Raw genomic sequence first — 24480 nt, forward strand, 5'->3', positions numbered from 1 at the left:
CAGCAGCTCCCTTAATAGTTTAGGAAAAGAGCTCACATCTGAAGCACAAATTAAGCCATAGGGGGTCATGGCCCCAATGAAGTCGCCATTCCTGTCATTATGATGCCACATTTCATTCTTAGTCTGTGGCCTCTGTTGAGGTGGTCTTGTGTTCACGTTCCAAGCAGCTGAATCAGTCTCTTGGTCTTCCCCCGTGAAACTGTGGAAAAGATCTTTCCATCTGTTCTTTTTTGTTATCACGGTCCGGCCCTCTTCAGAGTCTTAGGGGACCACCTGTTGCCTCCCACTGGCCCACTCATGCCAGGGAGTCTCATTCCCCCTCCATAGTATCAGCTGCTGCCTTTCCTTTGGGCAGGCACCCTCGTTCTTCAAGAATCGCAAGCCAGTCCTTCTCTCCCCCTGACCAGACAGTCTGGGACGTTCCACAGTCCATGCCCAGGCCACCTCAGGCATGTGGAAGATCGATTTCCCCTGATAAGGAACCTTAAACTTAGCTGAGGATAGGAGCATGTGTTGTAGCTCGAGGCCCCTCAGCTTGATTTTCACCAAGTCAAAGGTGTGTCTTTGCTGTTGTACTTCTCATGTATAGTCTGGTGAGACAAGGATTTTAGAGTTGTCACGATACACTTCCCCCCCCATCCGGAATAACTTCAGCAAGGATCATATTGCGGTCAAGGAAGTTTAAGAAGCGTGCTATCACTCCCCAGTGTTCGGTGATCCCTCTCAATGATAAAACAGGAGAACTTTTGTGGGAGGAAGTTTTGAAGCCATGTGCTCAAGAACTGTACTCTGTTAGGGCCTTTGACACCCTCCGGGAACCCCACAAACCGCAGGTTATTCACCCAGGCTCTCTTTTAGGCATCCTTCAGCCTCCACACCACTTCCTTTATGATTGCACAGGATTTTTTCACCTCCTTTCGGAGGCCTTGGATTGTATCCCGCAGCTCAGAGATTATTGTTTTGGCTGTGGTTACGCTTTCAGTGACGTTTCAGACGTTCTGGCATGGGAGAGAGACCTCTGCTCTCATCATCCCCAATCTCCCCTCCAAAGTCTCCCAGGAGAACTGAATAGGCAGGAGAAGAGCTGCATTGTCCGGCATGTTTGGTGGCTCTTTCTCCATCTGGGGGGGGCCACGTCTTTGGTGTAAAAGCAATCAATAGACGGAATGCAGAACATATCAAAACAAAAACAACAGTTGATGGACAGAATGCTGAACAATGTCATACATTCACCCCAATACAGAGATCTGGGCCTAAATCCATCGTTTTTTTGCTCACCACACCACCCCAGTTCAGACATGGCCATATGCAAATCAGCCTTGACCCTGTGCCTCATGGGAACAGTCCAGCCCGAACTGCCAAGTCAGGTCCTCCCTGGACTGGAAACAAGCATCCTGGGACCGGTTTTGGGGTTTCACCCCTCATCATCCAGGATAGCTTGAATACAGTCGCACAGTAAGCCCGGGACCAATGTCTGGGTATACCCAGCGCACTTAGGGCGTGTAAGCAAAAGACACAAAATTGATGGACGGAATGCAGAACATATCAAAACATTCACCTCCAAGTCAAAAGATCTGGGTTAAATCCATCATTCTTTTGCTCACCATGCCACCCCTCTGTATGACATTTTTCTGCATTCTGTCCATCAATTGTTCTTTTTGCATTCGTCACCACTTTGGTGTAGCAGTCAATTTTTCCCTGGTGTGGGAGCTTAGTAACTTTGTCTTTGACAATCTTCCCTGGGGCCAATATCTCCCCTGGTTTCACGCCACTGTCGAGAAACCTGTGTTTGCGCTTTAAGTACTCACGCAAGTAGGGGAAAACCGGAGCATTACCTCTGTCTGTTCTCCCTGTATTTAGTTTTCCCAGGGACTTGCGGTCGCCCCTTATACAGCTTATAGCATATTTGTCTTGCTTTAGAAGTGGGCAGTCTGCTTGTGCGCTGGCTCACGATGTGGCCCAGATATATGAACGACATTCGGCCTGCTTGTGGCTCTACTCACTCAACTGGGGTTCCTAAGTAAGTTTGTGGGGGAGCGGGGGCTTCCGCTGAATTAACAGCCCCTCCCCCGGCAGTCTGTAGCATCCAATCCAATTGCAGGCAGGTAGATGTGGGCCTTAAAGGAAATAATCTCCCCTTCCGAAGTGAAGCCGGCGGCAATTTCTATGCTGGCATCGCACCATTTACATGTCTTAGGGGTGCACCAGCAAAGAAGGGGGGTGAGAGGAAGTGGAGGACCTGTTTTGGGGTCAAAGTCGCTCATGTGTCACCAGGCGCAGGGCATTTGCTGCTCTTACTGGCCCTAACCATGTCCATTGGGACTCCGAGCCTGTTCACCGCTGGACCAGAAGCACGTATGAAGTAGGGACCCTCGGCCTCTAACCAACCCCTCCTGGTAATCGGAGTCTGCACCAGTTCCCAGGTGCTGACAGGAATTTTATTTGGCTTCTTTCTGCCCCGTAGCCACGGCTGCACTCCTAGCCAGTGGATCCAACCTGGGCCACACTTAGTAGAAGCAGCATCAGCACCTTCACTCGAGGCATCCAGCACCCCCATCTTTTCCTGTGGGCCCCAGCTGTCAGGGAGTGCCTTGTGGATATTTGGGTGTGGCAGCATGTCGAAAGGCGAAGATATTAGAGGATTCGTTTACGGGTCTGTTGCAGAGCTCACTCAAGGAACGTACGACATGGCTGTCATCTTGCTCAATTAAATCATAATGAACAATTTATTATTGTTAATTATTTAAATCGAATTACCTAAAATATTTAAAACTGATTTATTTTACTTATAGTTTAGCGGAGGGATGCTATGCTAGTAGGGATACAGAGTGGGAAGTTAAGTAATAAACTATTAATAATTATTTGTGAATTATTGAATTGAAATTTAAATATACATTGTGGAATGCTTATTTATTTTCATGTTATTTTAGTTGCAGGATGTTGGGTATGTAGGGTTCTAAGGTAGGTAGTTAATTAATAATTATTAATAGTAAATTATTTATTTTAAATATTTAGGTTATGGGATAGTTATTTTTTTAGTTATATTTTAGGTGTGGGTTGGAAGGTTTGTAGGGGTACAGGGTTGAAAGTTAATGAATTGATATTGGAATAATTGTATTAATTAATATTTTGATTGAATAGTAATTATGAAAACTGATTAATATTCAAGTGTTTTAATACATTAATTTGTTTTTTATTTAAAGTTTAATATTTATCTAAATTCATGGTTACTAATTTATGTATGTGTTTCAGGTGAAGTACTTTCCCTAGTCTTGCTTAGACTGCAGAAGGAATAGGAAAATTAACCTCTCCACAAGGTAATTCTTTCCCTACTGTTGTGCTATTTGGAGTGGGAATAGTAAATTTCACCCCTCTGAAATCAAATGAAGTCCCTACTGTTGCAGAGACTGGATTGGGAAGTAAATTTTACCGCTCCAAAGTCCAAAGCTTTCCGTACTGTTGCACTGACTGCAGTAGAAATTGTAAATCTAACCCACTCCGAAGTCCAATACTTGTCCTACTGTTGCATAAACTAGAGTGGAAGTAGTATATTTAATATACTTATACTGCAATAGTTGTTATAATATTGGTTAAATATATTTTGGAGCACTTCTGTATTTTTTATATAATATAAGTGTATATTTTTAATTGATTTTAATGTCTGTAGTATCTTTAGTAAATGGAGCCTGATCTCAGGAGACTGTGTAATTGTTTGTGAATGTCATATTTTTCCTTTGGTATTAGAAGTAGAAAGAACACGCGTCTCTTTTTCCATAAAAGTGAGCATTTGGCTCAAGATTTGAGCCTGTGCTTATTTTCTCTTACAAATATCCATCTTTCCTCCTATCCCCCCATGCCCTACCCAGGGAGCCTTCGACTGCTTGACCACGCTAGAGCTAAGAGTCAAGTTCTGAAGGTGTGCTTGGCGCAGTTGCTCAGGATCCATAGTAGTTTGGGTCATGGGCCATCATGAGTAAAATGCCTCAACCTCCACGTTTGGACCCAATAACATCAGCATATTCGGCATCGTGTCCAACATGCATTAAAACCAAAGGGATTTTTGTGTATGCTCCAAGTACACCTACCTGCTACGTAGCACCCGTGCTGTTCAATATATGCTATATTTTTTGTTCAATTTTTTTATTGCCAGCACATACCCAGGTTTTGGAAGAAGCAGGTTTCTTTTTTATTTTTGTTTCATATGCTTCAAACACATTAAAAACATGTAAATAACATTTCGTGCCAGCTTGCAAAAGCTTTGACAATGCTAGTTTAAGTCTGGAAACTCTCCTTGTGGCAGCATTTTACAATATCTGTAGGTTGCCATCTCTGAATTAAGGATGGTTATGTTCATTCTACTGGGCATTCTTCAGGGTGCTACATCCTCCCATATGGAGCTCTCAGGTCATAAGGGAGACTTATCAGTTGTTGTAGGTGGGAGAAAGATTTGTATGCACAGAAGCGGCAGAGCTTACTAAGTGGTTCAGGGAAGGGGCAAGGGTAACTAAGGGGACTATTGTTAAGGATTGAGCAAGAAGATCACCAATGTTAACACCTTTCATTCGAGTCTTCATCTTTCTGATTATCAAAATGATTCTCATACTTTTAGTGCTGTGAGGGAGTTGGAATTGTAGAAGGCAGAACATAAAAAAAGTGTCAACGACTCAGTGGAGACTGAGGTCAGTGACAGGCAATGAGGATGTGTAGAATATTCTAATAATTTTGACAAATGCTTTTCTTTGTTAAAGCACACTTATGTTGCTTGCGGGTATCTTATACTATCACTATAGAAATATGCTATGAAAATTATACATATAGGATAAACACCTTCTGTAACCCATCAGCAAAAACGACCCATTTAGAAAGAGAATCGCAGGTAGTCAGTGGGGTCGGCATACAGCCATTAATCAATCGACAATGCTACTGTTATATATTTAAAAAAAAAAAAAAGACTAATAGAAGTTTGTCTTCTTACCAGAGAACGACACGATAAGGCGTTGAACATGTCAAAGAACACAAAACAAGTGAACGTCATTGTTGTGGTCCGTGGTGTAACTTTGCCATCAGGAATCTGGAATGTAAATAGGAGGGAAGCCATTGAACAATCAAGTACATTGATAAGCACAATCCTCATCCTGATATGCTATTTGCATAATTAGAGCCCGATTCATTAAGGTAATGACACCTTTAAGTAAATTTACACTTTTGTGTCAGTTTACTAGTTTACTACTTTTCGGTATTCACAAACTGCACTTTTGTGTTAGCTTACATTTTTGTAGTAACATGCATGAGTAACTTACACATGTAACTTACACTTCTTTAGTAACTCACACTTTTGGAGTACATCCAGCACTCCTCATGGTACCACTGGTACAGCAACACCCTTGCATAGAAAAGAATGGAGGTAGGGACTTGAAACCCCCCCCCCCCCCCCCCCACTGAATAAAACATTCCAAATAGGTAAAAATATAAATAGATATAAGTTAATGTTAAACATGTATATAAAACTGTATATATGTATCAATCCATTCGAAAATATTTAACAACCTATTTTTAATTTGAAACTGAATGTAACGTTACATTTTATTTAAAAAAATATTTTATTTGAATAAATTCTGCACATCATTGTTTGTAAATCATGAATGCACATAAAAAATAATTCTCACAAGATGGCAATTTATATTTTAATTTAAACTTTGCAAGAATAATTTTATTTTTAATATTGTTCAAGACGTTTAGCATATGGAAACTCTGGGCAGGAATGGTTAAGTATTGGGAACATTTATAAATATATTTAACTTGAAAATAAATAATGTTATGTTAAATATAGTAGATTCATGTTATTTATTTACATTAAATGCAGAATGAAATAGAAAAAAATGATGCAGTGCTAATAAATTAATTTTGATTTACAACTGATGGAAACATTAAATTCAATTATTTTTCTGGATTTTAAACTTTAAACAAATATCCCACTGGAGGAAAAAAACTTCAAAGTGCAAAAATAACTTTAAAAAAGTGATGTATCAAATTAATTAAAAGGAATGTAATTATTGTACATAAAATGCAATGTTCTATATTTTCAAAATAGATTGTTACATAATTGAGCTAATTAAAATGTACTATTTTCATATATTCTTTTGCCAATAATTTATATGTTTAACTATTTTAAGTAGTGTAATTTAACATCATTTCCTAAGGGGTTTTATTTTAAGTCCCTTCCCCCATTATTTTCTATAGGAAAGTGTTGCAGTACCAGTGGTTGGCCATGCATAGTGTTACACTTACTACAAAAGTGTAAGGCTACTAAAGTGTAATTTACACATGTAAGTTACTACACATGTTTAAGTTACTAAAAAGTGCAGTTTGTGAATCCCACCCTTAGATTTGTACTTCCAGAAAGCTTAATTTCTGGCAATTTTGATCACAGATACAGAGTGGTCATTCTAGTCTTCAATACATCTGAACATTTAGACTCAAAGCAACTATAAGTATTTGTATGCCAGTCTTTTATGCAGACTAAAACTATACTATTAGTAAATATTATTTGAATGAAATGTTCTTGGATAGATTTCTCATCACTACTTCCTACGGTGCAGCCTCTTGTTCTTTTTAAAGTACACAACACAGATCAACTACCTTATCTAAAAACCTAACAATTATATTCTTCTGCTCCCCCCAAAATACCGCGATACAAAAGGGGATGATGGACAGAGCGTTTTAACAAATCAAACACTCATCCCCAGTCAACTGATCTGGGTTTAATCCATCACCATTCTTTAGCCAACTCAGCCACCCCATTTCAAACATGGCTATATGCAAATCAGTCTGACCCTGTGCCTCATGGGCACAGTCCAGCCCGAACTGCCAAGCCATGTCTTCCATGGACCGGAAACAAGCATCCTGGGACCGGTTTCGGATTCATAATCCTCATCAGCCAGGCTATCTTGAATCCAGTAGCCAAGTGAGCAAGGGACTCACGTCTGAGCATACCCTGCCACACTTAGGGCGAACAAAGCGATACAAAAGGGGATGATACCAACATTTTGCAAAAGGAAGTAGTGACGTTAACCACTGGCATAATTTAGTACAACTTCTAAGAAAATGTTAACTCTGGAAATCTTAGGACAACCTTGCATGCACAGAATCAATGCCCTGTTGTATAACTCCTATATATCCCTATATCGTGTTAAGTTAGCATAGGTACGTTTGAGATTTAAACGCCATTTTTCCTTTCTTGCAACTTCTGCACACGACCCTCATTTGTTGACTTAGCTTTCAACCTAGTAGTTTGCCGTGGTGAATGTGAGAATAATATGTTATTGCTCTGATATCTGCTTTGTTTAATAAAACATGTCTGCACGGAGAGTGCTGAAGTTTCAGGAGCAACACGATATGGAATTGTTATGAGGTCTGATCTCCACGCCTTCATAGTCATAACACAAGTGCAGCTTTTGCCAACTTGGGCTTGAGGCGGGATTGATATTGCTTTGCACGAGAATTGTTAACACACTTGATGCGGTGCACATGCAGAGAGAGCTGGTGTATGCTGATGTGATTCCTTCATGCTAGGACACTAAGGTATGGGCCCGCCCTAAAACAACCCAAAGAGACCTTCTTAGATAATAATATAATATATGTGTTAGGGAGGGTGAGATATAAGTGTTGTTAACTCTTATTCATTACAGCATGGTAACATGCTGTCACCATTCGCTTTTTATGTCTTAGTAACTATGCTGATAATTTTGCTACTGATAATAAGTATACTTGTATTATCAAAGATACTGCGCCTGAGAAGACGGCATTAGTAAATAAACATTTCAAATGCACATGTGTCTTCTTTACTCCATGTTCTGGTTTGTAATGATAATATAACGAAAGAGTGTTCATGAGTCCCACGTACCCTGAGGTACTGTAAGTTCATGTTCTGGTTTGTCTAAACATTGGGTGTTTGATATGTCCAATGAGACACTGTAGCTAGCTCGGTAAGGGGTGAGTTGGTTGCTAAGGTAAGTTTTGGGACATCCTAATTTGCCGAGGTTCCACTCCTCTGTGCACAGTTCTGTGTGAGTACAGAAACCCTGCAACATGGCGCCCAACGGTTTTCGGTGGTCTTATATCATGACACTCGAGTAGTTTATCGTTCATGCCTTAACCCCTTCACGTCCGTTTCCGGAAAACGGGGTGTCGGTGAAACCTACCTATTTTTTGAAATAGGTCTATATTCAAGCTTGATTCTTTCTTAAACGGTTTCTTTGAATTACTACCCAGTTGTGCTACAAAGTATTCTTTGAGTTTTCTTATTTCCAATTCTGTAATGGCGGCAGCGGTGGCTATTGCGCAGCATAGTCGCGTAGCGGTACGCAACCATCTTCAGACGTACCAAGTCCCAGTAGATGGGATGGCTGTGATTTTCGTGGTATGTGCAGATCCGGCGTTTCCTTACGAGTTGTTTTACTCTTGGGTTACGTTTCCGGCTGTGGACGCTAATTCTGGTTTGTTCCACTCCTACACCGCCTCGGATGTCCCGGCTGAATATACGCCGTACAGGGCATTGGAAATACCTATTGATCATTGGCAGCATCGAGTTTGGTTTGATGGCGCCCTCCCCCACTCTATGTCCCCTGCGAGGTTAGGCCCACTCTCAATTCCAGGTACTAATTGGCCTGCGTTGGGTGGCTTTACCCCGCACCCGAATCACGGGGCTTGCACCCTGGCAGAAATTCGCAGGCTGCATGTAGTTTCCATTTCCGTGATTCGTGCTTTAGTGCAATACATCGGTCGACATCTTCCTGGTGGTCCCCAGGGGGGTGCGGCCGCTCCCCTGGAACGAGGCGGAATGCGTCTCAATCCAGTGATGGTAAATTCGGTTTTTGGTGCGCGTCCAGTTGACAACGATGACTTCCCATTCTGGTTAGCAGAGAAGTTTGATCAACTGGAGGCGGTTTTTCCGAATTCTACTCCTGCTGATAAACATAGAATGTTGACGATTACTCTACCGAAGGATATTACTCCTGAACTTGCTGACTGTGACAGCTGGGGAAAAACATTTGCGGCAGTTTATACAAGGTGCTTCGGCACCCCGTCTATGACTGCCCTGCCTGAAATCGTTAGACGTGTTCAGAATGATCACGGTCCAGAGGCAGCGGTTGAATTGGGTATGCGCCTGTGTGGTTCTTTTGAGATTGTAAGTGATCTCATTCTCTCCAATGTTAAAGGAGATGCAGTTAACTTTCAGGTGTCGAATGCTTTGGCTGCTCTGCCCGATGCCGACAAACCCCGCCAGTTAGCAAAAATTGTGGTGGCCGCTTATAAAACGATTGGCCGCACAAGTAGAGGTCTGAAATATTTTCCAGTGAAACAGATAAAACAACCACAGGGACAATCTGCAGTGACAGATGCCCAGCCCAAGTCCAAGAAACAAAATTGGCCTAAAAAACAGACACAGGGGAAGCAGACAACGCAGACTCAGGGTACTTTTCCTGCAATACAAGCTCCTGCGCCACCCGAAAAAGTTTATGATTTGCGCGACCGCGCGATGATTAAATCGCCTGATCGTTTTCAGGGTTCTGATCAACGCTCTCCTCGTTCCTTTCAGGACACATCGGCCCCGAAGACCGGTGGAGGAGGAGGGGGTGGACGTGGACGTGGTGGCCAACAAGGACGTGGCCAGTCCCGCCAGACGGACGGCGCGGTGAAGCAGGAGGATTCTACGCCTAGGCGTCCGCAGTTTGCGAAAAAGAAAGTCGCAGCCTTAACAGCGCATCGATATGCCACAGATAGTGAGAACGCGGCTTCGGAATCTGACGTGGGCTCTGACCTTGCTGGACAGCGCGGCGGAGATAACCATAGTCAGAGAGGCGCTGCGTCCACTACTGAGGGTGACAGCGACTGATGTCTACGTTGTGATAGAAACAGCGGATACGAGACTTGCTCCCCCTGAAAGACTATATGAAATTGTCCTGTTAATTGAAGGTGACATACAGCGTACCGTTAAAGGTGTATTTTGGGAGAATCTGTCTTCTACATTTGATATTTTACTTTCGGAGGCTGACTGGCCCCCACCTTTTGTGCTCGCGGCGCCGCGAGGGGAGGAGGTAATCCTACCCAGTTTCGCGAACACTGTCTCGAAAGAGCATGCGCAGCATTTTGCAGAAGAGTGGGCTCGGGCTCTCGCGCCGGCTCTGTACCGTAACCAATGTGGTTGGGATAAATTGTCGCCTTGCCACGAAATTCCGTTGCGGTCTCAGCCGCAGCCTCAACCTCAATATCCCATTCGGCGTGAAGCAAAATCTTCCGTCGCGGAAATCCTTGAACAATTGGAATATCAGGGAGTTATTGAAACGTGTGTGTCACCGATGAATAATCCCCTTTTTACTGTGAATAAACCTGACGGATCATATCGTTTGGTTTTGGATTACCGGCATTTGAACTCGCATTGCCGTAACTGTGCAGTACAGAATACCCACGGCTCTGCCCTAGTGGATAGTCTCGTGCGTAAGCGTTTCAAGACAACGCTTGACATATCCAATGGTTTTTATGCCCACAGATTGGACAGCTTTAGCTCCCAATGGACCAGTTTTACAAGCGCTGGAGTCCAAAAGCAATTCCGGCGTCTTCCAATGGGCTACAAGAATAGTCCTGGTGTATTTACCGCTCGAATTGTCTCTATTCTGGAGGCACTCGACCCTGATGCTTTTTCGTATGTGGATGACATATATCTCACAGACGACGATATTTGGGAGCATCTGTGTCGTGTGAATTCTCTTGTTTGCAACTTCGCAGACATGGGTTACAAATTCAACTTTGCAAAATCGCACATTGCTGAACACACAGTGTTGTTTTTGGGCTATGAGCTCAACAATGAAGGTAGAGGTTTGGCTCCTCACTTCTTGGAGAAGTGCGCACAATTGCGCGCACCAACAACTCTGAAAAAATTACAATCCTTACTGGGCTTTTTGAATTTCGGCAGAACTTACATTCCGGAATATGCCCAGCGTATCAAGCCTTTGTATGCTTTGATACAACCAACTTTCTCAAAATCATGCTGGCTGCCTGAGCATTCAGCCATTTTGCAATCCTTGCAGGCTGATCTGCTCGCTTCTAAATATTTACTGACTCGTGATAACCACACCAACCTGGTCATAAGAATAATTCCTGGGACGGTGGGTTTCACTTACCTCACTTTTAATGAAGGTGACACAGTACCTATTGCTTACAAGTCACACTTGTACACCTCGGCTGAGATGCGGTTTCCCACCATAGAAAAGGTTTTAACTGCTGTACAGATGGCTATTCTAAAGGAACGAGCTCTGTCACAGGGGAAACGCATGCTAGTGGTAACACCCTGTCCTCATTTGGAGGCAGTCACGAAAGCCAGTGTACCAAATTCGAAAGCTTTGCACCCTCGGTGGATTCAGTGGGCTGCGTCATTGTCATCCGCAGATGTCATGTTTATTTTTGACGCTTCCTTACGGTCGCAGGAGTACTTGCAGTATGAATTCGTTCACCCTGCTCCTCTGGCGATGCGACCTTTGGAGGACTTCCATTGCATCATTTACACTGATGGGTCGGCGCAGGTTGCGCATGGCTCTAAACATGCCTACGTTTCCGCATGCGCCATTGTGGTCGGTGCTATGTTGAATGATGAGTTCATTTCCAGGGAGGTACACACGTTGCCCCTGGGCGATTGCACCGCACAATTGGCAGAGCTTCGTGCTCTCTTACTAGCTTTGGAGTATGCAGATCCAAGTGTTACTACTCTAATTGTAAGTGATTCTTGCTACTGTGTCCAGTCTTACAATGAAAACTTGTTCTTTTGGATTCAAAATGATTTTCATGATTCCAAGGGTAGCACAATAAAACATAAAATGATCTGGGTTCGAGTGGCAGAGCTTAAGGCTATGTTGCCACTCGTTTATGTGATTCATACTCTCGGTCATCAGCGCGTGGGAGTTCACGCTGTTGGCAACTCGCTTGCTGATGAAGCAGCGAAATCAGCAGTATCTACATACTTAGTTGCAGCAGTTACTAGGTCTAAAACCAAGATTGATAGCGACATCTTGGCAGCGATTGCTGCCTCTGAGAAGGGAAGTAAACATCCTTCGGGATTCCCTTCGAAGTATAAATACCACTTAAGTCCCGAAAAGGTTCCTTTTGTGACAATTCCTGATGTTGGGGAACGGCTGATTCCCAACTCGGATCGCAGAACAGACTTGATTACAGCGGCTCATGAAGGTGTGGCGTCTGCGCATGCGGGCGTCTCAGCCACTGTAACGCAACTACAACATCGTTTCTGGTGGCGGGGACTGTACAAACAGACGCGTGATTATGTCCTTCTTTGTGACATATGCCAGCAGATTAAACCTTCAACTGCTACGCGTCCGCCTCAGACTCAGTTGTACATTTCTAATAAACCACTAGGCTGTGTTTATTTAGATCACTGCGGTCCATTTTCATCTGATACTGCGTATAAATACATCTTAGTAGCAGTTGACTCATGCACACGCTTTGTGTGGTTATGGCCACATCGCAGCGCTGATTCCCGGACTGTCATCAGAGATTTGCGTATCTGTATAGGGATTTTTGCCTGTGGTACCTTCCATTCGGATCAGGGTCCGGCTTTCGCCTCTAAGGCGTATAAGGATGCCATGACTTCGATGGGGGTCCAAGTCAAGTTTTCGTCACCCTACAGACCCGAGGGTAATAGTGTAGTTGAACGAATGAACCGTGATTTAAAGCAATCTTTGACAGCCCGAGTTATAGGCACTGGCAGAAATTGGCTGGCTCACCTCTATGGCTTGCAGCGTGCTCTTAATAATCTCCCTAGAAGGTCTCTGGGTGGGCGGACCCCATACGAAATGCTCTTTGGCATCAAGATGTTCGTCCCTGACCTTGACGGTCTAGACTCGGTGGTTCGCGCCACTTCCTTTGACGCAGATGAACATTGCAATGTTTTACAGAATCTACAAAAGACGAGAGACACTCTTGCAAAGGAACATTTGCCCTCCACGTCGGATGATGCGTTGCAGATCCCGGTAGTTGGCTGGCTACCCCAAGTTGGAGAACTGGTTCGAGAGAAGATCGACAACAAGAAAGAGTTTGGTCCTTCCTATCGAGCTCCGGTCCCAGTGCTTGGAGTGAAGGGCACTAGAACAGTCATTTTACCACCACTTCCAGGTCGTAAGGAAAACAGGTTTATTTCTATTGACAATGTCAAGATACACAGAGTGGCCGATTCTTCTTAGCATGACACCGGCTGTTTCCTGTCCTTCCATTGTGAGAAATTCAATTATGCCCACTGATTCTAATAATGAATCTGAGGTGGCCATCGAATTACCTGCTGTTTCCACTCCATTATTGAATAATTTACCAGGAACTAACCTTGATGAGACAGACTATACATACCCCACTGATTTGTCCATGCCTGACCTGCAAGCTCGTTTAGCCACGGAATCCAGATTTTCATTTGACTCTGCTTCCCTTGCCTCGAAAAAACCCTCTAAAATTGCAGTATATGCTAGCCTGTTTAAAAAACATTTTTTGATACCTCCTTGGATATACATTTGGCTGGTCCTTTTTTCACTGTACCTTTTTATGTCAATTGGTTTTGTGTTTTATTTTTTCCGGATTATGAATGGACACTATGTCGAGGAGAGAACTTGCATTACTCATTTGAATGGAACTTTGGCCCCACTTTCCTCTTCACATTCTACACATAGATTAAAAAGAGACTTGACTTTGGTTAACATCACAGCGTGGCCTGTTCTGGATGGAATCGCGTGGGATGCAGTTCGTTTTCAGATTCATGGCCCAACGGAAGTCGTTAATGTCCCTAACGTACTAAGAGTTAATATGGGGGATGTGGTGAAACAAAACATTCGTTCTGATGATTGGGATGTTAATGCTGTGGAAAGTTTGTTTTCTGATTTGAAATATTATGCTGCTTTTGATGCTGAGGATTTATATTTAGAATCTGCTAATTATGGTGAATTGTTCTGTTACCAACATTATGGCAATCACTTCTTACACAAGACATCTTCCCGAAGGGATGCGGTTAATTTTACACAGTGGGAACATTGCCCAGCACCTACACAAGGGAGTTCAGAAACGTTTCTTAAAAAGTATACTTATTTCACTGACTTTAATCAGTCCAATCCCGAGTCCTTTTATTTTAAATTTCACAAACAGCCACTGTCCAAGGTTCGACTTACAAATACAAAATTGTTATATTCAAAGGCCTTCCTGGATCAATTAGTTACTGGAGGGTATGAGTTATGGAAGGATACCATAGACCTTAAATCAGTTTGGGGCTCAAGGGCCTGGCAGGTACAAGGCACTGAGGCTTTGCACCGTGCATGTCTCATCCCAAATCATATGTGGTTTTTAAATGAAACCATTTCCCAGACCACATGCTTTGGATTGGCTACATCTAAAAGGTTAAACACCCCGTCTTTCCCGGAGTTGGAGGAATATGAGAATTGGAGTAATTTTACTGAATTGTCCATTAGAGAAATACAGGCTCTGCTTCTGAATTCCTCCTTTAACATTTCCAGTATGAATCCCAAGGGTTGGCTGCTTTGGCACCGTAGTGCTGATTCTTGCCAAAAAAGGTTTTTAAATATAACTGACGGTTTTAAGACTGTTAGATCTGATCCCCGTTTTGATTTGAGTCATACTGTCACCTCTTACTCTGTGGGCAAGTTGTGTCAAGCTTGGCTGAAACATTCAACTTTACCTGCGGTTAAGTATCACCTTTCCAAACTGAATGCAGACGTGGATTTGAATGATTTCATTAAGGGCCCAGCTGGTGGCAGGTCGAAACGCTGGTTATATGGTGTTTACAATGAAATTTGGAAACTCTCACAGATTGAGGCTGCTTCACGCCTTAGGGCTATTGATCAGGCAAATCTTGAGAAAGTGCTTGCAGTGGTTGACAATAGCATTAACGTGCTTTCCTCTAGAATTTACACATTAGATAATATTGTGTCGTCTGTTGTTGATATTGTGCATGACGAAGTGTCTGTATTATACCATGGTCAAAATCAATTACGTTCAATCATGCAGTTTGCATGGACACTACAGACTCTAAAAATGGGTAAAGTTCCATGGGGATACATGAACGTTTCCTCTTTATTTGCACCATTTAATTTGACAGACAAACAACGCTTGCTTTCAATGCGTGATGCTTCCTTTTCTATGCTCCATATTGAAAGATTGGAATCTTTACCTTTTTCTGTGGCAGAGACCACTGCTGCTACGTGGCTTATCCACGGTTTAATAACGCTGCCTTTTGCTTTATATAAGTTTTCAAATTGTATGAAATATGTGCCAATAGGTCGTTTTGAACCCTTAGGTAGCGGTTTTCTTCATGAGGTCTGGTCACTCCCATACACATACAGATGTTTCAAGGATGAACAAGAAGTTTATCTAACAGGGGATGAGTGTACTGAGACGCCAGATCATTCTTTAATGTGTAGACACATACAGTTACACGGTTCATGTAACAGGGACAGACCGAATATGGCTTGCGTTTTACAGGGCACGCCAGTTCCTGCTATCATCCCCACGTTTAAATTGTTAGAGAATGGTAGTTATTTAATGCTCAATAATGAAAACTGCTGTGGTTTAATTAAAGGTATAGCTTTCATAGTAACGGTTAGTGAGCGAGTTATTTGCTGCAGAAATGTTCTTTATCCTCCCACACGTGAACATAGGGAGTCTTCCATTTGGCCACAGATACCGACCTTGGGAGCAGAATTCAGCGGCATGGCTAGAATAAGAGCTCTATTGTCCCAGAAAGAGGTGGCCTTGAGCTCGGCCCGTGAAACTTTCGTGCTTCACATTGCTAACACCCGCACGGAGGTCCAGGCTCTTTTAAACACTGATTTGCCCTTGCATTTCGGAGCCATGGTCCGTTCAATCTTTAACGCATCCTCCACAACGGGCCTAGCACATTTTTTTAAAGTTGTTAGCGGTGGTCTCGTGACTTCCTTTGAGAAGATTTTTGGAGTCATCCCTGCTTTCTTCCATTCTATTTTTTCATCCTTGTTTGGAGGGTTCCCGTTTTTGCTTGCATTAGCGGCTGGCGCATTGGTGGTTTTCTGCCTTTTTAAATATGGATGCCCTTCCTGTGCAAGACCACGCACAGCTACTACTGACGCGGTTTCGCAACCGCATGCTTGATTACTATGGCACACTGCCGTTAGCGACTCTAAGCACGGCGTTTGGATTATCTTTTCGGTTCTCCTATTTCACCTGTGTCCAGCCTGTATTTCGCTGTCTGACCTGTGATTTCCTTTGGGCCATTGATTTGTGTCTCTGCGGACCAGCATCTTCTGACGTCGATTTTGATCAACTGATGAGTCCTATCATTGCTCACGAGTTGGTTTGTTCTGACGAAAGGGTTATGGCCTTGGCGGTGGCACATGGACTAATGGGTCCCTGGGATGTGTTGTCGGCAGCGCAAAATTTCTTGGAACTAAGTTTTCTTGAGAACCCACCGAGCTGTCCTCTGATGGTTATAGAGGATCCGGTGCTGGAAGATCACGTATGTTCCTTTCATCTTTTAAATTGGATGGCTGAACTGTTTTCTGATGAGGACAGTGACTTCCTCCTGGAGGCTGTTGCAGCTTACTTTTCATATACGGTCTTATCATAGACACTGCCTCAAATTGACATGCTGATTGATAGCATTTCCTTGATTTTATTGACTTTTGGTCAAGAGATTTTATTTTTGCTTGCCTATTGGCTTGAGCCACAGTATATTTGTGGGCTATTTTTTTTAGCATTAATTTTTATATTCATGCTCGTTTATAAATGGATTCTGCTCTCATGTGATGGCACTTCTGTTACCTTATTTAGTCCGTTCTCGGATCATGGGGGGGTGTTGTATAACTCCTATATATCCCTATATCGTGTTAAGTTAGCATAGGTACGTTTGAGATTTAAACGCCATTTTTCCTTTCTTGCAACTTCTGCACACGACCCTCATTTGTTGACTTAGCTTTCAACCTAGTAGTTTGCCGTGGTGAATGTGAGAATAATATGTTATTGCTCTGATATCTGCTTTGTTTAATAAAACATGTCTGCACGGAGAGTGCTGAAGTTTCAGGAGCAACACGATATGGAATTGTTATGAGGTCTGATCTCCACGCCTTCATAGTCATAACACAAGTGCAGCTTTTGCCAACTTGGGCTTGAGGCGGGATTGATATTGCTTTGCACGAGAATTGTTAACACACTTGATGCGGTGCACATGCAGAGAGAGCTGGTGTATGCTGATGTGATTCCTTCATGCTAGGACACTAAGGTATGGGCCCGCCCTAAAACAACCCAAAGAGACCTTCTTAGATAATAATATAATATATGTGTTAGGGAGGGTGAGATATAAGTGTTGTTAACTCTTATTCATTACAGCATGGTAACATGCTGTCACCATTCGCTTTTTATGTCTTAGTAACTATGCTGATAATTTTGCTACTGATAATAAGTATACTTGTATTATCAAAGATACTGCGCCTGAGAAGACGGCATTAGTAAATAAACATTTCAAATGCACATGTGTCTTCTTTACTCCATGTTCTGGTTTGTAATGATAATATAACGAAAGAGTGTTCATGAGTCCCACGTACCCTGAGGTACTGTAAGTTCATGTTCTGGTTTGTCTAAACATTGGGTGTTTGATATGTCCAATGAGACACTGTAGCTAGCTCGGTAAGGGGTGAGTTGGTTGCTAAGGTAAGTTTTGGGACATCCTAATTTGCCGAGGTTCCACTCCTCTGTGCACAGTTCTGTGTGAGTACAGAAACCCTGCAACAGCCCAGAGTATGGAGAATTTTAGTTAAATACGGGATAAAAAGAAATACAAGTTTCAAACTTAAAGTTAATGCCTCTCAAGGGTTCATAGCAGAGTTTCTGCACCAAAGTTTTTAAAATGAAGACGTGTCCAAATTCCTGAGGTATTGTGTCTCAACTGCTCCCCAGTGTGGACTGATTTTCACATGACTGTTTCCCTTCTTTAATGGCATAGCAAAGTTAAAAATAATGGATGTAAGTGTTACTAAGAGGGATACATATATGTTAAGCAGCAGTGCCTCAAGCATTTCTACCCAGGACCTTTTTCCGGTCTTGGTCTTGTATGTTTTGTTTGTGAGAGGCTGGGGTGGGGAGGTGGGGCGCTTAAAGCCCCAGGTGAAAGTTGCTTTCAGGACCAGAACACAAGGGAAGCCTCTTAGAGCAACATCTGCTTATAGTGCAGACACTCAAGCCACAATGCAAAAACTGTCTAAAAGTCTTGAGAATCAGCAGGTGGACGTATGTGAGTAGAGCCCAAACTCTTTATTAATATACATTGCTGAGTGTGCCAAGGGCAAACCTTCTAATTTGTTTTCAATTAGATGTCAACAAAGACCAAAGAGATCCAAGGTTATATGAAGACTTATTATAAAAAATAAACATGATTAAAGTGAAGGGTTAGCACTATCAACCCATAGGAATGGGGGATGTTGCATTGAGGGCTAGGTGCCTTATTACTTCCAGAAAAAGTTCTGGGGTGTTACTGAGATGATTTCCTGTTTTGTAAAAACTGAGAATCATGCCCCCATTTAGAAGTTCCTAAAGCGGATTGAAGGAATAAAAAAATACCTTTAATGGGGCTGCCCATTCAAAGGGCGAATCACTTCATGTGTTGGTGATTTATCTAAACCCCCTAATAATGCAATAGTTTGTTTTGTCCATCACCACCCCCTTTTGTATAGTTTGTTTTGTCCCACACTGGAGTGAGCACGGACTCTCAGAGAGACCTGCTTTCATCGTTAGGTAAATGTTTTCACAGTTTTATCGAGGGCAAAAGATGTATTTTACTAACAGTATTGTGACTTTCTATCACAGGGGATATTCTGTGTTTTGGTCTTACTACTTTTTTGTTTTAAATATAATTAGAATAAAGTTATTAAAGACAAGAATGAGTGAGAATGAAAGTTCCATAATAGAGTAGGAGGACCTTGATTCTCTACAGACTGCAAAAACAATGTTCATATTTAAGTAATTTTTCCTAGAGAAGTTCAGTGAAAAGCAAAACCTGTTAGACAATCGCCGAAAGGTAGGTTTCAAGGGGCAATGCTGGCCTGGAGTCCACAGATGAAACTGGGAAGCAATACAACTACTTGGACTAGAGGAGTGGAAAGTACATTTTTGTTTATAGCAGTGAAACTTTGCGAAGTTCCAGATTGTCCCAAATTGTGAACCTTGTTTTAAACCTAATGCAAAGCTTTTGTGTACATTGAGAGGTGATTTTCCACTCTAATCAAACCAATTAAAGATGGAAAAGGCATACAGCTTCCTTTTGGAGATTTGTCTATGTGCAATGGCAAATGTATCCTGAATTTTCAGATGATCTTTTGTGACATAAATTGTCGCAAAAGATCACGTCTGTACAGAATGTGAGAAGCGTAAAATTTCCCAACTCGTGATGTTTTTTGAAGGAATATTCATGAATGTTGCATGAAAAAACACTTGTACACCCCTACCTATGACCTCTTTGGTGTTCTACTCATGATGGTCTTGGCAGTTACCAAAGATGCTGATGCTATGTACCATAGTGTCTTGTCCTGGCCAAGGCCTCTGTACTGGAAGGAAACCAGTAAGGAAGATGATCATCTGAGGCTCAGTAAAGGAGATGGAATCATCTCAAAAAGCCAGGTCTTGAGTCCCTTTATGAATTCTGGGAGAGAGGATGTTGTTTGGAGGTGAAGGTTGTTCCAGGACTTAGAGGCGTGGTAGGAGCACGATCGTCCTCCACTGTAGTTTGGTGGGAGTGTGTGCAGGGGCAAGGGAAGCATAGCATAGGTGTCTGGAGGGTTGGTGGAAGTTCAGGTGGTGGTTCCTTGATAATGGAGGGCCTTGTAGATGTGTCAACATCTTGAATCAGCATTTTCTCTGGCTAGGGAGCCAGTGGAGGTTCCTGAGGTGGTGGGTGATGTGGGTCCATTTGAGAAGGTCGATGATGAGTCTGGCAGCTGAGCTCTTTATCGTCTGGAGATTCTTCAGGAGTTGGGTGGGGATTCCTGCATAGAGCGTGTTGCCGTAGTCCAGCCGGCTGGTGACTAGGGCTTGAGTGATTGTTTTCCTGGTGCAGATGGGGAGCCATCTGAAAATCTTTTGAAGCATGCGGAGGGTGTGAAAGCAAGCAGAGGAGACTGCTTTCATAGATGGGAGTTTGGTTTACTGATTGAAAATGCCTAACATGAAAGAAAGTGGATTGTTGTTTTAAACTGGTCTGTGACTAGAAGCAGAAAGCCAGTCAAAGAGGTACAGGAATACATTTATCCCTGACCTGTGAACGTGGGTTGCGATCTCTGCCATCACCATCATAAACACAGGAAAAGAGTAGGTGAGGCCAAAGGGCAGAATGGCAAATGTAGTGTCTGCAAAACTGTAGGTCAGGCACATGGAAGTACATTTTTAGCAAGTCCAAACATAACATCCAATTCCCCAGGGCTGAAAGAATCTGAGTCAGATAGAGCATTTAAATGTGTCCTCCCATACGAAGGTTGTCAGAAGGCTGTCACAGGGCAAAGATCAAAAATAGGCCTGATCCCTCCTTCCTTTTTGGGCATCAGGAAGTAGCAAGAGCAATGCTTAGTTTGAGCCAGTGGTTGCAAGTGGGACCAACAGGCACTCATTTTTGGGTGCCAGGACTTATTTTTCCTCAAACATTTGCATAGTCAAAGAGGGAAAAACACACAAAGCGTAAAGAAGGAAGAATAGAAAGACGTAAAAAAAATACAAAATTGAGAAAGCAGGGACCTGCTAGAGTAAAAAAAGGGGCAGGGACTGTCTAGTAGTGGTTTAAAGAGGAATGAGGTGGCCTGTCCACATCTAACTGTGTTGGCCGTGGGCTTTTGAGCAGAGTGTTGGCCATCATCACTTATTCTTTTACAATTTAAGCACTGAAAGAGTTAACACGCCTCACTGTTTTGATTCTTGAACCCTCTTGATAGCCCGATTGGCCAAACGAGACATGACTTACTGCAGAAGGATGGCAGCAGGACCTGCGGATACCTGGGTAGGAAAGGGTGGGATACAACTGGGGTTCATATCAATGGTCGGTCCTACCCTTTCTGAACAATTTGCAGCAGCCACCATTCTGAAGTTAATGATTGCTGGCCGGCTAGAAAACAAATTAATCCTTCCCTACACCAGCAGCATCTGGTCCTAGAAGTGGAAGTAAGATCAGCTTGAAACCCATTGTGGTGGGTGAGGAGAGGTGGAAAATTGCTGTACTAGGTGGTGTTAAGACTACGGCTACCACTAGGTCCTCCAGAGCCCTGAAAGGTCTGGGCCAGCTGCAGGACTGGTCGAGAGGGCTGCCTCTGCAATAGGCTAGACCGAAAGGGGTGCTTCTAAAAGTTTTATTATTGTTGGTGAAACTGGCAGACTGGAAAAAGCAAGCTGAGGGAACAAGCATTAACACAGCTATCTCTAAAACTTTAAAGCACAAAGTCAACCTTTTCTCCAAAGGGTCTGAATGAATCAAAAGACATGGCCATCAAGGATGCTCAGACATCACTGGAAACCCCAGTAGCTCACATCCAGGCATGACACCTGATCACAGCAGTGGTGTCCATGGCAAAGCCCATACAGTCCATTGTGTCAAGGGCAGCCATCAAGACATATTTTACAGCATCCTGTCTGTCCTGAATCATTCTAATCATCTCAGAGGGCTTGTGTGTATTGGCCCAGGGACTTGACAGAGACCTTTTTGGGCCCAGCGGCCAAGATGACAAGAGCATATTATTTTTCCAAAAGCTTAAAATCTCATTGGCTCCCTGTTTGGCAGTGCAGAGGGAAAATGTTTGGATTGACCATGCACATGGATGCTTAGACCACGGAACTTTACTGGGTCTGCTGATGGGGAAGGAAGGCTGGGTTTTCAGGTACCAGATGATTTTAGTGAGCCAGAAGGCAACTAACTGGGGAAGCTGAGCACAACGTCATCAAAGAGTCTCTAAAAGTGTTTTTCAGAGCCTTATTCAATGCTAGCAACACTGCACTATGGAAGGCCCAGGTGCAGACTACTGTCAATAAGGTTGCTTTGCTTCGATAGTAGCTGCAAGTCAAGAACGCCTGCAGCAGTGAAGACAACAACTGCAAAAGTGGCACTTTCCTCTGTGTGTGGCCTTTGCAGAGATTCTAATTCAGTCTCGGTGAGGTGTCTAAATCACTAGCATTTTGTAAGTCAAAATATAATCCAGCATTAGTATAGTGAAGAGATAGCACGTTGCCTGCCTCCTCTTCATGCCCATCCTCATTGTGCAGCATATTCTGAAGCTGTATCTGAATCCAAGCCGAACTGGGTCTCTAGCCTCATGTATTACTGTCGCCCCGGGCAAGATTGGGACTGTCCAATGGTGAAGGCTGTGCATTGGTTATCTCGTAGTGCAACATGGGTCTAATGTGACGGCTGTAGTCTCTGGATTGGAGTTCAGCATCCTCACTGAATCCAAAATTCGCATCTGCGGGGTCATGTTTGAAGCCTTTGTGGTTGGAACTGGTTTGGCCCCCAGGGGCCTGAGTGGTAGTGCGGGCAGTGCTGGTAAAGAACTGGAAGGAGAACACATGGATCATCAGTTGGTATCGGGGAGGAGCCCTCATGACTCTCAGGGGCTTGAAGGCACTCCATATACACCTGCCATTACCTTGAAAATCTGCAGCCTGGCCCCTTTTGAAGGCCTCTATCTGATACCGGGTTGTCGACAGCCTGGATAATTCAGAGGCACAAGGAACAACTGGAAAAAGTATTTAATGCCCATTTCTCTTAAGCTTTATCTTTTATAAGAAGCTTATAATACAAATTTGTAGGATGTGTTCCATATACATGACATCAGTATTCAGACATCTGTTCAATCTCTTTCAATCTTCCAGTCCGTTTTTAAAGATCTTACATAGACCACAGCAGTAGTTTTAATTAGAATATCAATTAGCTTTTTAAATAAAGCTCCTAAAGTTTTAGTTTTTTACAGTTCCAAATGTATATAACAGGTGAGAGATTATTGCTTAATGGAATTATACTGAATGGTACTAGTATGTTCCTTAATCCAGCTCTGATGAAGGACTGAACCAGTTGGTCCTGTCAGGATTTGATCTGTGGCCTTTGAGTAACCCCAGATATCTGCGGTCAGCACTAAACTAGCTGATTTTTTTTGCGGACTTGCAATAGTCTACGATGGATAACCATGATTTGCCCCTTCTTAATGCATGTTCGACAATGTGGGAATGGGGAAAAAATACCTAGGGAATTTGATCTTGTGTAATAGCTGCAAATGTCAATTTGAGGTAATCTTCTGGGTTTATAAACAAGTGTTAGACTTGGGAGGCTAAAGACTAGGGTCCTAAGGACACGTTTTAACGACCCTTCTGAGCACATAAACATGAGCTGCAACGCCCTCAATAGCGTATGTAAGAAATAAGAAAGCCTGGTGGATATCCTTCTCCTGAGCCAATATTGAATGTGAGTGCCCACTAGAACAACCTTATCTAATGCACATAAGGAATAAGAGAGCCAGCAAGAACCCTCTTAATAAAAGAACTAGTTGGGACACCCTTCATATCGTACCTGGGAAGTAAGTCGGCAGCTGGAGCAACCTTCACTAATGCATATGGGGAAGATGACTAATAGTTGAGGCTTCGCAAAATTTGAAGCTCTCCCACTTTCAGTAGGATTACCACCAAAAGCTCACCCACAACGTTCCACCAAACTTTGAACTCAGAGTCCTTTCTCTCCCATACCTCCATTACTTCGACCCCACTCTTTTGCCTCCCTTCCTCCAACCATACCATGAAACAACTGTGAAGTGTCATTATCAAGCCACACAAATGCACACAGCCCTCAGTTTCGGAAACAAGAATATAGTCTTTGACTTAACTGAATTCATCTAAGAAAGGTTTGATTGTTTTGTGTTTAGCGTTTATTAGGTACATGCATAAATACTCTTGAAAATGTCCTCACCTCTTTCCAAAAGACGAAGAGGGTACCACTGATGATGATCACAGCAGAGAGCAGGATCTTCAATATCAGAGTTTTGTTGAGGATTGAATCTTTAGCACACCGAGGAGGCTGCTTGACTGCATCTTTATCAACAGGTTCCACTCCCAAGCTGTTAAAATAAACAAAACCCAAGGTAAATGTGAGTGTATTATGGAGCATAAGCATTGGCTAATAGATTAGAGGAACCACACCATATTGGGCACACATGGTATAGCTGAAGAACGTAGGCATAGGAGGACACCTGGTCAGATCTCTGAATACCTTCTGCAAAGTGCTTTGGATACGTAAATCCCGATGAAGTGAGGCAAAGGTATGATGGTGCATGTCAACTTCAGAAGGCTAAAACCTTAATTTGTGTGAAATAAGAGGCATTTCTTGGCAATGATGAATCTCTGGGATGCACTAACCAAAAAGGCTTTAAATATTTAATA

The 24480-nt window shown here is 43.0% G+C and overlaps 1 protein-coding gene across 1 annotated transcript in view; it reads right to left on the minus strand.

Moving 5' to 3' along the window:
* The window catches only part of ATP2C2 (ATPase secretory pathway Ca2+ transporting 2), a 371780-nt gene that overhangs the window by 12145 nt on the left and 335155 nt on the right, over window positions 1-24480 (minus strand). The window contains exons 24-25 of the mRNA XM_078670787.1: window positions 24011-24158; window positions 4976-5071 (exon numbers count right to left, since the gene is read on the minus strand). Coding sequence (XP_078526913.1) covers window positions 4976-5071; window positions 24011-24158 — 244 coding nt within the window. The remainder of the gene's footprint in view (window positions 1-4975; window positions 5072-24010; window positions 24159-24480) is intronic.

The sequence above is a fragment of the Lissotriton helveticus genome, chromosome 12, assembly GCF_964261635.1.
Source record: "Lissotriton helveticus chromosome 12, aLisHel1.1, whole genome shotgun sequence".
Classification (NCBI taxonomy): Eukaryota; Metazoa; Chordata; class Amphibia; order Caudata; family Salamandridae; genus Lissotriton; species Lissotriton helveticus.